This window comes from Etheostoma spectabile, chromosome 8 (genome assembly GCF_008692095.1).
Source record: "Etheostoma spectabile isolate EspeVRDwgs_2016 chromosome 8, UIUC_Espe_1.0, whole genome shotgun sequence".
Classification (NCBI taxonomy): Eukaryota; Metazoa; Chordata; class Actinopteri; order Perciformes; family Percidae; genus Etheostoma; species Etheostoma spectabile.
In genome coordinates, this window is record NC_045740.1 from 9,650,024 (window position 1) to 9,663,197 (window position 13,174).

General features: G+C 39.0%; 1 protein-coding gene across 1 annotated transcript; it reads left to right on the forward strand.

Moving 5' to 3' along the window:
• The first annotated feature begins 1,588 nt into the window (after positions 1–1,588).
• ttc23 (tetratricopeptide repeat domain 23) lies at positions 1,589–12,920 on the forward strand. Its single transcript, XM_032524456.1, has 11 exons — positions 1,589–2,020; positions 2,330–2,480; positions 3,494–3,617; positions 3,926–4,082; positions 4,183–4,308; positions 8,425–8,596; positions 8,744–8,849; positions 9,764–9,891; positions 10,119–10,268; positions 11,965–12,047; positions 12,150–12,920. The coding sequence occupies exons 1-11, from the start codon at positions 1,959–1,961 to the stop codon at positions 12,259–12,261; spliced, it is 1,371 nt and encodes a 456-aa protein (XP_032380347.1). The 5' UTR covers positions 1,589–1,958; the 3' UTR covers positions 12,262–12,920.
• Positions 12,921–13,174: the final 254 nt, after the last annotated feature.

The following is a 13,174-nucleotide window of genomic DNA, read 5'->3' on the forward strand; positions in this document are numbered from 1 at the left end:
CGGCAGCAGACATCCCAAGGAGCCAGAAGAAGTTATCTTAGGCAGTCTTGCACACAAAATGTGCCCTGCCCCGAGTTTAAAAGTGGTGACAGTACACATACTGCCAGCCCGATACAGAATAAATTCACCTAGAAAGCTCTCTCCGGAGACCAATTTCTCAAAGTAGCCACAGATACGTTACTTCTTGTTTATTTGGCATGGCTTTTGGGCGCTGATATAAGAAAGAATATTTTCACAAGGAAATGTACATTTCCTCTTCTCACTATTGACATATAGCATGTATGAATATAAAAGTACAGTAGCCCATGATGTGGAACACAGATATTCCTTATCTGTACTTTTAAATCCTAAACCTAACCTTTCAGATCTATAATCCTACAAAATTGCAAGCACATTATAACTTGTCATGTAATAAATAAGTAGAGGTGAAATCATGTTGCTATGTAGAAGATGGAATCTTTTTCTTTGCAGGAGATTTGGCCAAATACAGAGCCTGTTAGCAAATAGCTCTTTGGCAGGGTAGTTTCAGAGAGCAACCAATTAGAAAACACCCCATCCCCCACTTTAAACGTAATGAGCTATTAGTAGCTGACTTTGAAAATTTTTAAGATCGGTGTTGTCATTATCATACAGTTTATTGACCAATAAGGATACAGATAATGTATTGTCCTAGATTCTATCCCAGATGGTTTTGACTGACTGACAGGAATGCATGTCGTTTTCTATTCTTGATGATACTTTTGATTATATGGCCTCTTAAAATACTGGAAAATGACAGGAAAAATGACGTTCATGTTTTACTATTTTTCAGACTTGTGGCATGTGTAGGTGACAAAATTATGGTTAGCTAAAAATGAGAGAGGTCTGAGAAAATATTTAATAAATGGTTTGGATAATACTGAAAAAAAGAATAACAGCCCTGGGAATAAATATGGCCAGCTCAATACTTTAAAGTGTGCATGCCCTTAGGAGAGGCCGAAATCCCAGCCATTATTTCTTAAAAGAGCCCAACAATATTATAATCCTCTCTTGAGCACTTGAACTGTTAAACCTACAGTTTATCTGGGACTGCTGATCTTGTGCTACTATAGTGGCACCTTGTGGAGAAATTAGAATACTACAATTAATATTTTAAAACGTGTTAAAAGTTCTTACATTTGTACAATATTCTTGTAAAAAAATCTAACTTCAAAGATATATCTTTCCCGTTATAGACTTTAGACTTTTTATATGCTGGAATCCTAGCTATGTAGTAATTTGATTAACACAACTGAATTAAGTCAAGTCATCTTTTTTTCAAACTTGTTTTTACTCTGGGCACAAATAACAAAGATGAAGGTGTGAAAAACAGAAATAGATTATGGTAACGCTGTAGGCTAAATAATAGTCATGCCTTAACAGATGGCACAACACTAGCAGGAGATATAAGGCTGTCAATCAAACGGATATGAGCAAACCAACCTTGTCTTAAGAAAATGTCTCAAGCAAAACTATATACTCACACTTTAATGCCAAATAAAAAATGTTTTGTATTTTAAAGAACAGCGCAGTTCTTGAATGCACCCCACTTCCTACCGAGTGCGACTCTATGGTGCGAATGTGCCAGTGTACATCCAGGAGAGGCTTTTTCTACGTTCTCCATGGTTTTACAGTCATGGATACTCTAGCTAGCTCAGTCCCATTACGACAGCCTATTAGCTGCACACTAGCTATCTGTAAGTGACGTGCTTTTAGTTTTAGAGTTGCATTAAGGCTAAGTAAGGTAGGGTAGCTAGTTTTTCGGCCAGGTTGCTTAAGAAGAATTATGAGCACAACCAATTGAAACAGCATCAGCAGACGCTAGCTTACTAGCTATTGGATTGTAGCAAGCGCAGTGTAACCAGGGAAACACAAACGCTTCTGGCGTGGTTGAAGTTACATCCACAAGCTGTCATTTATTGTTTGTAAAATTAAAGAAAATGGCTGATGAACTCGCAGTGACAAACACACGTCGCAGTACCTCTGAGTCTCCGTCGGCTGAGTAAGTGATTTATTTTTAGCTAGCAAACGTTACTAACATATTTATTTAACCCGTGGACCAAGGTAACTTTACGCTAGCTAGCTAGATGTTGGTGTTACTTAACATTATCCCACCGAACAGACCATTAGAATAAAGCAAGTATTAACTCGTATATTAACTGTGTCCAAGCTAATCTGTTAAGTTTACATTTTTTATTTTATTTTTTTCAGGAACCCGCTAGCAGTCCAGACGTTGCAAAGTATTTTCTTCAAATGTACATTCACCTTTTTCAAAAATGGGTTGACATATCTTTTTTGACCAACCTTGTAGATCCCCTGAAAGCATGGGATGCACCAACAGGGGCGTGGAGACCTGTTCCTCACAAACCGGATATGCTAAAAAGGAATTAATGATGATGGCACCTAAAGAAAAGCTCAAACACTTTGACAGCCAGGCTCAGGCCTGTGAAGACATCCAAGAGGTGGGCACAGTATGGGTTGCACTAACACATTCATATTACATTCTTTTTTTTCAGTTTTTTTGTGCACAGAAGATATGCTTTCACAACTTGTCCAGGACACCTTTTACAGGGCAGATATTTATTAATCTATACTATATTTATACAAGCGGAATGCACGCCAAGGCTGCAACTAATAATTATTACTGACAACATCCTGGCATCCTAGTTTAGAGTCCTATCCGGTTTGGATCGTATTTGGGATATGCTGTTTACATGGAACACGAGAGACCTGATTACTCATTCCTTAATACATATTCATAACAGCATCTGTGTGTTTCTGATTATCTGTGTGAAGGTGTGTTTTGATTTTCCAGCATCTCAGCCACTACTTTCAATACCAGCAGAGTATCCAGGTTTCTCAGTTATCTGAGTAGCCTACTCTAGGCAGCATATCCATATTTCTCAAAACCCATGATAAGATCTTACAGTATCCGGTTTCTGGAACCAGGATAAGATATTTACATGAGCAACATGTAACCGAATACTCCAAAAGACTCATCTAGGATACTTACGTGCATATAAAGACACTTAATTGATAAGTCTTGAATTATTTTTTCAGCAAATCAATTATGTCTGTGACATGTCAGAGAATAGTAAAAAATGTCCATCACAATTTCCAATAGTCAAAAATGATTTTTTCAGGTAGCTTGTTTTATCTGTCCAACAGGAAAAAAAAGAAGTAAATCCTCAAACCCAAGAAGCTGGAACCAGTGAATGCTTGCTATTTCTTCTCGCTAAATGACTTAAGCAATCAATAATATTCAAATTTGTAGCTGATTTATTTTAAATTGGTCTGTTAATCCTCACATTAGTTCGAACATGTTTTCACTAAGCTTGACACCTGGGCAGGTGAATGATTGAAATGAGTTTCTAAATGTGAATCTAAGCTGTAGCACACACGTATTATTGATGTGTGTGAACGGTACAGTGGGTAATCAAGATAATTCTGACAGTTGTTTACTGTATTTGCTCAGTTTGATGCTTGCATTCAGGACCTGGTGCGTTGTGTGGCTCTGACTAGGCTGGTGCATGGGGATGGACATCTGAAACTAGCCCAGGCACATGCCAGACTGGCTAAAGCATATTTTCAGTTCAAAGGTAATTTTAAAATGAAATAAAATACTTTTTAACTGCATATTTTGAAATCCATATGGCAGTCTTTGAGTGATGCACCTATAATTTAGGAACTTGTTGTTTTACCTAAGAAAGATGCATTAAAAAAGTGTAAGATCAATCCATGTAGCTGCCCATGCTATATTGTCACATGGTTTTTACTTTGCTCTCTGCCCTAATAATGGCCATCTAGGGAAATTATTAATGATGATAAGGTTGAGATAATGGTCATATTTTTACAGTTAGCATACTGTTTAATTTACACTCTTGGTGATTGTTTTTTGTCGCCTCAGGCTGGGGACTGCAGGCCCAGGAGCACTCGACTCTAGCCAGACAGCTGCTGCCTTTTTGCCCCTCCATCTCCTCCTGCAGAGGTGAAAATCTTGAGGTTCTCATGTGTCTATTGAATGTACACCTCACACAGGGTGGCGCTTCACTGCTTACAGACAAATATCCTTGCCATGATATATTTTACAATAATGTATGGGTTTGAGCAGGAACTGAAATCCATTCAAAAAACAAGATGTACAATTCCTTGACTCTTTTCAACTCTTGAGGAGGCTGAATCCTCTTTTCTGGAGGCAGAACATGTTCTTGAGGAGCTTCATCAACATGGTGGCATCAACCAGGAAGAGAAGATGAAGACTGCCCTGGAAATCTCCACTGGTCTATCCAGGTTCAGTAGTGAAAAAACAATGTTTTTAGCAGCAGCAGTACAGAGCAGATATATTGCCAAAATCGAAAAGTGAGAAATATGTAAACATTTGCAGTCTATAGTAATAGCAGCTGATCCAAATAAGTTTTGGTGCTATTGCCGATTAAAAGGTGGCAGGTCTTTCTAGAGGAGATTCAGAGTGTAGCATGGACAATTTTACATTTTCAGCTTTTGTCATTATAGCTAAATAATATTTGTTTTTCTCAAACTACTTCTTTCAAAAGCAGTAGGCTACATTGCATTTAAGTTTGGCCACAAGATGGCAATATATTCTTACAAATTCACATAAAAATCTAACCCTAACCCTACCTTTCACATGTTTTTTTTCTGAGTAGAGGGTTTTTTGGTAACTTGGTTACGCCAGTAAAAACACCATTATTTCATGTTCTCTTGCAAACAACAGCTTAACAAATCAGAATTTCCCCCTGTGGTTGTCCAGTCCACTCAGCAGTCGGCGTGGGTGTGCTGTATTGATGCTTACAGACCTGCTGGGTGGGGTTACTGCATGTCCACTCATACAGTCACTGCTCAAGCAGAGACACAGATGGGAGAAAGGCTTTTCTCCATTTTTTTAAAAGCATTTCTCCCTTTTCTCCATATGTGTTTGTTTGCATATGTTTGCCTTTTTTTCTCTGGCTTTGACTCCCTCTTTAATTATAAACTCCCCTCACCACATACCACAGTAAGTAATTGCCTTTACAGTCTGGTCCTTGAGATATTGTAAAGCTGTTTTCTGTTAAGTGTCAACTGTTTTGTTTGCGTCACACCAAGAACCATTTCCATATTATTGATTTGCGGTGGTGTTGACAACAGAGGTTCCAAGGGCAGTACTACATGCTCAGGAAAAGATTATAGACTTAGTGGATCATGGTGGAGACACCAAGCACAGACATCAAGTGTAGGGTAGTCAGATAGTCTGTTAAGGGAACTGTGTGGCCTGGCAACATAAAAATAGAAGCAGTTTCTCATAGTTTAGATCACTGTGGGGGAAATTAGAAGCACAACCAGGAAATAAAGTATAGTCTTACCTGGGTTGAGATCCCCCCACTAATGTATTTATGTTAATTTGGATCCTATTAATCCTTGTATGTGAAATGTATAATTTTCACATGTGTAAGTTTTGTGAAAACAGAAAACATTGTACAGCTAATCTAAGGTAAATAAACATAGGACCCAATGTTTTAAAAATCCTGTTTTTAGGTAAATATGAGTAATACTCCTGCAGCTCAACAGTCAAGAAGCCTTATCAGCAGCAGAGGTGAGCCACACTGATAGGTATTTGTAAGTGATGCCATCTTGGTCTGTTTCACAAAGTCAGAGTTTGTTGACATGATGTGTATAATTGAAAAAATGTGCAGACTTTGGCCGGTGTGTAAGCTTGCTAAATCGCTTTTTGTTAGGTGATGACTAAGTATTTGGCATGCTTCTAAAGCTCTGTCAGTGAGCACTGTTGTGATGGAGGGGAATGTTCCCACCAAAACCTGCAACAATAAAGTAAGCTCAGTTCTCTTATAGATCCTGGTCCAAAAATTCTGCCCAGTTTTAGATTCCCACTCAAGGTGTTGTCATGACCCAGCTTAAAGTTATGACAAAAACAAGGGAGAACACACGTAATTAGAGATTAAATTACTAATGATTAGCCAGATGGATATTTATTTGTTCTCATATTCTCAAACTTGGCCATGGCTGCTAAAGTCATTAATTTTCTTCAATTTTTCTAACTGTAGCTGTCATAAATCTACATCTTAGTGGACAGATTTTATTTAATTAAAACATTTTAGAATGTATTTCATAACTTTCCTCATGTTGAATGATGGATTAATGGAAACTCTTCCACAATCTCTCCTCCCTTAATTATCACATTTATGTATCATATTAATTGGAAAAAAAAATACATTGTATTCACCAACATTGTGCAACTATTCTCTTGAGTTTGTGCTGTTGAGGTAATCTATGTTCCTGTTCACTTATCCTTATTGTATATGTAGGCTATTGGCTGAACATAACTTAAACACACAGCATGACAACTTGTTGGCCAAAGTCCAGAGGTATTCTAATGCTTGAGATCCAGTGTCTGCTCGTATTCCTTCCAAAAAGGTAGCTCTTATTCCAGATGTAAAATGGTCTCTGATTAGTTGGGTGAAATGAAACCGGCGGGGATTTAGTCGTAAATGGCCATGATTGAGAGTCACTACCTATAGACTGAACACTAAATAGTTTAGTGTTCTTCTCCATAGTCTTTGACCCACATCTACCTGAGGCACAATAAAAAAAGCCTCATCAATCACAATGCCATCACTTTAAAGCACTACACAGATTTGCTGGACCAAGATGTTGTGTTTCGGCCCCTCTGTTTTCAATTTGGCTTGGCCTTACTGTATCGTTTTCTGAGTGAAAGCCCAGAGCAAACTTACGTCAACTATGTTCTGGAAACGTTTACAAAAGAAGGGCTATGTGGCTTGCTTGGCAACACATCTACAAATCCTTAATTATATTAATTCCCTGCCCTGTGGACTCTTAGTAAATTTCAGTGGGATGTGGCATATTACCATCCTGCCAGGAAGTGCGTATGGATGCAGAGTGAATGAGAGGATAGAGGGGTATTGTCTGTTTGTCCATGCAGGCAGAATGGCAGGACTTGAGCCATACTGGAATGTAGCTCTGCTTCAGCCATGCCCTAAAAGGACCTGAAGTCCTGCCTCATGAACACTTATGAGCATGGCACTCTACTATCCATCACGGTATGTTAGGATAATCTTGGATTCATGAGAAAATTCAAAATAATAAACAAGCAGTGTTTTTGTAACCTATACTGCTGACATTTAACCACTGAGCAATAAATACACAGATTCAGATGGTCCTGGGATGTGAGCATGACATAATACTATCAGGCTAAGACTTTAGGTCCCCACACAGGCTGTCCCTGCTAAAGTATACTGTATTTACAGGAAGGCATGTTGGCTAAAACCTTAAATCAAACATACAGCGTTCTGTAGGTAAAGGAATAGTCATTCAGATAACAACATACAACTATATTCTGCATCGTGTTGATGGGAGAAGGGGATTCCTGTTCTGCTGTCTGACAACAATGTAGATATAGAATGTATAGTAATGAGTGGTGCGCCTTCTGAGAAAGGCCACCCCCTTATCTGCACAACTGAATTCAATTGAGATTCTATTAGATGGTTTGGAGCTTTTAGCAGAGTATCCTGATGGGATCCAGAGTCCTTGCAGTGTTTTTTTGCAGCCATTGTCTCAACCCCTCTCCCCGCCCTCCCACCCTGTTGCTCTGTAGAAGCCTGAGCAACCCCATAGTACAGTATGAAAGGAATTGACTGGCTTTTAAAAGAGTAAAGGCCAACTGTTGTGTGCATGAGCAAAACATGAAACCTAAGCACTTGGTAGCTACAACACATGTACAGATGGGTGAAAAATTGTTATAAACGCAGAACTCTAAGCTAGATTTTCATCCTTGCTATGGTGGTTTCTACTGACACGGCAAGAGTAACCCCCTTTTTAGAAGGGGAATTGTAACACCCTGATGAATAACACCCTGCAGCAGTTATTCATCAGAGCCTTAGAGGCGGTGGTTAAAGTGAGGGGGTTAGGAGCAGTGTAACCTTCGGTCCCAGAGGAGACAGTTGGCGACTCGTGAAAGGATGCAACCAAAAACAATTAAAAGGGCAATGTGCAAGCTTTCCCTATTATAGTCTGCACTACAACTGTAACCATCAGCCACTACTCTGTATGGTCTGGGTTTGGCTAGAGACCAAGGAGTTACTTCTGTACTGTAAAACAGGTTCATAGTATCAGAAGTAGCAGGCTTATGGGTATTTACTGTACACTATTAATACTCTAAATGAAGAGTATTACATACCATTTGTGTTGCAGTGTGTTGCTTAAATATACTCAAGCAGAGCAAACCAAGGAATGCAGACAAACTACTTGAATTGTACACTCTCTAATCATTACTCTGCATTGATTCCTTATATAGTGGGCCAAACTGGTTGCTTTCTTTGTGTTTGTCTTTTTCGTTTCTTACAGTCTCTCCATTTGTCTGTCCTTTCTGCTCTTTAGGGTCTATAGGAGACAGGAGAGACCAGAGGAGGCTTTAAGCCAGTGTGAGAAGTCTCTGCAACGGCTGAAGGACTGTGGTAAACCAGAGAAGACCTCTTCAGTCTATAGGGACATGGCTGCCATTGAACAGGACAAAGGTCATGTGGACCAAGCCATAGAGCATCTCTCCAAGGCAAGGGGCATGTCACTCACACTGCACAATGTACTGTTTATAAACCCATGAGGGTTTCTTGAGATGGTGCCAACCTTTGTTGTTAGGTAAAGTCCTCTTATTTTGTGATATGTGATCTGTCTTATTTCACGTGGGTGTTTCTGCTAGGCTCATGCCATTGCTATGAGTCACAGCCCAGAGGCACTAGAGGGGGCTCAGATCTCCCACAGCCTGGCCCTCATCCTTTCTGCTGCAGCAGAGCCCCATCACAATGGTGAGTTTATTCAGTCTCAGGCTAGGCCTGAGAGATATGCAACAAGGGTTAATTAGGGGTTGAATCTCCCATTGTTTTTCTATATGTGAAATCCTTTAAAATTGAGCTATGAAAACCAGACTTATAGTAGTATCTTTGAAGACATTCAACTTCAGTCATGTCAGTATGATTCACCCATGCGAACTATCTCAAGGCTAATGTATGCTCCATGGTAGCTATGAAAACTAAGTAAATGAATATGACTAAATACCCAGAGGTGGAGAGTAACAAAATACATTTACTCTTGTTACTGTATTGAGTAGTTTTGTTGTGTATTTTGTATTTTTCAAGTAGTTTTTAAAATCGGTAATTTCAAATGTATTTGATTACGTTTTTGAGTGAAGTTATGTATTTCGCTCCATTACAAATCCCATCTGTTACTGAGTTTAAAGAAAACTTTGACTTATGAAAACCAAAAGGAAGAAAAAAATTGCGCATTGATCCACTACAGTGACGAATCAGCATCTAGGCTGCCTACCAGGCGCCAAGTCTTTCCATAGGAGATTAAGAACGAGATGGAGGTGGAGTAGAAAGGCTAGCTGACCCCTTGTCCTATTTTCACTTCATGAGATATCCCGACGCCCCGTTTAACAGGTTGTTTTTTTTAAATGTAACTGAGTAACTTTTAATTAAAGTACATTTCAAATGAATTACTTATTACTTTTACTTGAGTAATTTCTCAGATAGGTAATTACACTTGTACTTGAGTAATATTTCATCAAAGTATTGGTACTTTTACTTTAGTACAATATTTTAGTACTTTTACACCTCTGTGTATACCATAATACATAGATTCAGCAGCAGTATACCATGTTTAAGCAATAGCAGTATTAGTTAACATGTGTCATGTATGTGTTTCTCCCATGCTGGTGTAGACTCTGCAGGTCACTACTTTGAGCAGAGTCTGAGTGCATACAAAAACTCTGTAGGTCCACAGGATCCAGCTTTTCTCACGGTCCAGGATGATTTCTGTCGTTTCCTCCTCCTCAGTGGCCACAAAGAGGTTACACACACACACACACACTTACAAAATATACACACCTAAGAACAGTGAGACAATGCCACTACAGTGATTCCTTCCAGACATGGAGTATCTTAGACATCTTATTTTTGCTCCATGGAAACACCCTCAGAGTTTGTGATTGTCATTTATTCCACCTGCTTACCCAGGTAGGGCTCTCACTACTGAAGGCAAAACAAGATTTAACTATTTTCAATGTATCATTGCAGAGATGTGTGGAAATCCAGAGAGCTTCTCTCGCTACAAAGAATTCTACTTTTGGTGACCTGAGTGCAGAGGTAGCAGACACCCTTCAGCTGATAGGAAGTATGGAGATGAGTGAGGGCAGGGTGAAGCAGGCCCACAGGACCATGACAAAGGTAATAACAAGTTACAGAACACAAACAGGACTACTAATGTTTGTCTTGGATACAATCTGTAAATACGTATCATAAAATGCTGGACAGAGTAAAACATAACAGTCTCTGCCAAAGTATTTAGGAGGGTTTAATAAAAGGCCACGGGTCAGCGGGTGTGTCCATCTACACCATTGAGAGGCCAGTTCAGAATATACACACAAAGAGTCCCTGACATATTGAGATGAGCTATTTCTGCCATCCTCCCTAAAGCTCAGTGCTATCAGAGTTGCATGCTAATCTGGGAAGGGTGCAGTGTGCAGAGCTGCCCTCCCTGGTGTAAAATATCACAGAGGGTGACTTTGTGTTTCCTCAGTCTGGACGAAGCCTGACAGATGGGCAACACAACTTTGGAAGGAGAATGGCGGTGTAATAACTATCAATTAAAGGGACACCGACCCCAATTAGCAAGGCATGCCATTATGTCCTTTGAAACAAAAGTGACATTCCTATGTCTTTCAGCACACACGCATTAAATAAATGGCAGCCTTTTAAGTATTTCCCTCCTCTATAGCTGTTATCCTTTTACTTATTTCCTAATGTAATCAGTTTTTTTGTTTTACACATATAGTATGACTGCCCATTGTCGAATGAGCTCTGTTCTGCCGCCCATCACACATACTAAAATACACAAGTATACAGGGGTTTCTTTATACTAGTAGTGACGTGCCTGTAAGTAAAGTAGCCCGGTTGCTATGTTGTTTGTTATGACAGCTAAGGGCAGAGGGGGTCCAAGTCCCCCTCTGAACTGACAGGGTACATCAGGGCACACTCACTCTACAGCACGTCCCACTAGTAACCTTTCTGAAGTACCCTGACACAGAGAAGATATGTCAGGATTTTTTTTTCCTGCCAGCTTGACACCATCTGCTCTCTGATTGAGGAACTTTGTTTTTCCAAAGGAAACATGGCTCATACAGTAGATACAGAACATATGATCTACTAAGAAAACATAGAGAACAATGGCACACACAGACTTGCCACTTTCCCCCTTCTTCTGTAGTGTTGCTGAAAAAGAAAGCCTTCCATTACATCAACCTTAGCAACAGTGAAAACATCCAGGACGCCAAATGGAACTGTTCCAGATTACAGAGCGTTGTACTTTCCCTGGTGCAGAGGGAAACCTTTCGCTCCCTTTCTCGGCTTTTAACAAAGTTCTCCACATCTTATTTATGGCGTTTGCAGAAATGAGCAGGCAGGCTTTTATCATGTCTATTGCGTAACTGTATATGTGTGCAAGCTGTATTATCATAAACATGTGTTTTTGATTAAAAGTTTAGACTTTTTCATGCCATGATATGTCATATAGTTAAGAAGTGTTTGCTCATTCTTCTGATTTGATTTGACCAAACTAAATGTAGAGTGGAAAATGACTCATGCTGCATCTTAAATGTATTAAATTAACTACCTAAGATTCCTGGGTTGTTGATTTGGAGTGCTTGTAATAAATCCAGCAGAATCCCCCTTGTTGACCTGACACTCCGAGTAGTCAGCACAGGTGTTATCTAAACCTAGGTTTGCAACAGTGGTTATTTTGGGATGTTTAGTGCATTCACATGTTGCTAGGAAGTGTTAATTCCCCTTTGAGTATAAGTTGCAACTCTCATCTTCCACTGAGCACTACCTCTGCTGTTATTTATTTTGATATTTAAAATTTTAGTGCCTGGAGATCCAGAGTTTGTTTTACGGTCCTCGGCACAAGATGACAAAAGCTACACAAAAAGCTGTGGACATGCTGGCACGGTAAATCTGCTGAACTGATTAAACTATACTTTATATTATATGACAGTTGATTCTCTTGGTGATAAAATCAGTAATGAGACGTATGTAATGTATGTTTTGCAGGGCACCAGAGGTAGCTGAGAGACAACAGAGGCAAGGTTTAAGGAAAACAAAACGTCACACACTTTCACTACCATCCAGTAGCAATGATGGAAACTCAATGTCTGACTCATAAAATGTTTTTTCAGTACAATAATCTTGCAGTTGTGTACCAAGAAATACTGATATGTTTTTTTAAGAAGTTTGTCTGTCTATTTGATTTGTTTGGGAATTTGACAGTAAAATCTAAAACTCTTTGTTTAAGACGGCAGGCAAAATTATGGGAACACCTGCACCTCTCAACCCGAAGGAGCTTTTTGATCAGGCAACAAACAGGCAGTCTAAGACCATTCTGTCAGATAACTCTCATGTTTTGTTTTCACAGTTTGAGCTGTTGAACTCAGGAAAGTGGTACAGAACTTTTGCAGCAAAGTAAGTTACTCAGTGTCCAAAACAAATTTATCTTTAGGGAGACTAATAAAGGTACTTTGACTTTGATACAGGCAGCTGCCACCGCTGAAAGTTGGCTTCAATTGCACTAGTCATGGCCACTAGCATTACATGTATGTGTCACTTTGTACATTAGTTGGTATAAGTTCACTTTGAAGAAATACTCACACTCAGAAAACATACCAACAATAGGTTTTAATTGTGTTAAGATATGAATCAGTTTCCAAAAAAGAGTGGGACCTTTTTACCAACGCAATAATCCCATTTGTTCAATATAAATCATTATGTCAATAAAAGCAATGGTGTTGGACTATCTTATCAACACATATTGAACATTTGACTTATTTTTGTATGCTGATGTACACATTTGTTTTTTTTATATGAAATGGCACATGGTATCCAGATTACACTGTGTACATACATATACAGTCCCTGACAAAAGTCTTGTCGCTTATCTATTTTGTAGAAACACCTGCTATTAACCTGACTTTTAATTAATCAATTGGTGTAAGAAATAGCTCATATGAAAAGCTAAAATCCTCCCAAATGATGTTCAATGCACTGAAATAAATTAGTTTCACTCAAACAAGATTTATCAT

Excerpts from the sequence above, each read along its gene's own strand:
- ttc23 (XM_032524456.1), top strand. The coding sequence starts at position 1,959 with ATGGCTGATGAACTCGCAGTGACAAACACACGTCGCAGTACCTCTGAG. Across the intron at positions 2,481-3,493 it reads CCTGTGAAGACATCCAAGAG|TTTGATGCTTGCATTCAGGA; the intron begins GTGGGCACAGTA and ends GTATTTGCTCAG. Across the intron at positions 8,597-8,743 it reads CCATAGAGCATCTCTCCAAG|GCTCATGCCATTGCTATGAG; the intron begins GCAAGGGGCATG and ends TGTTTCTGCTAG.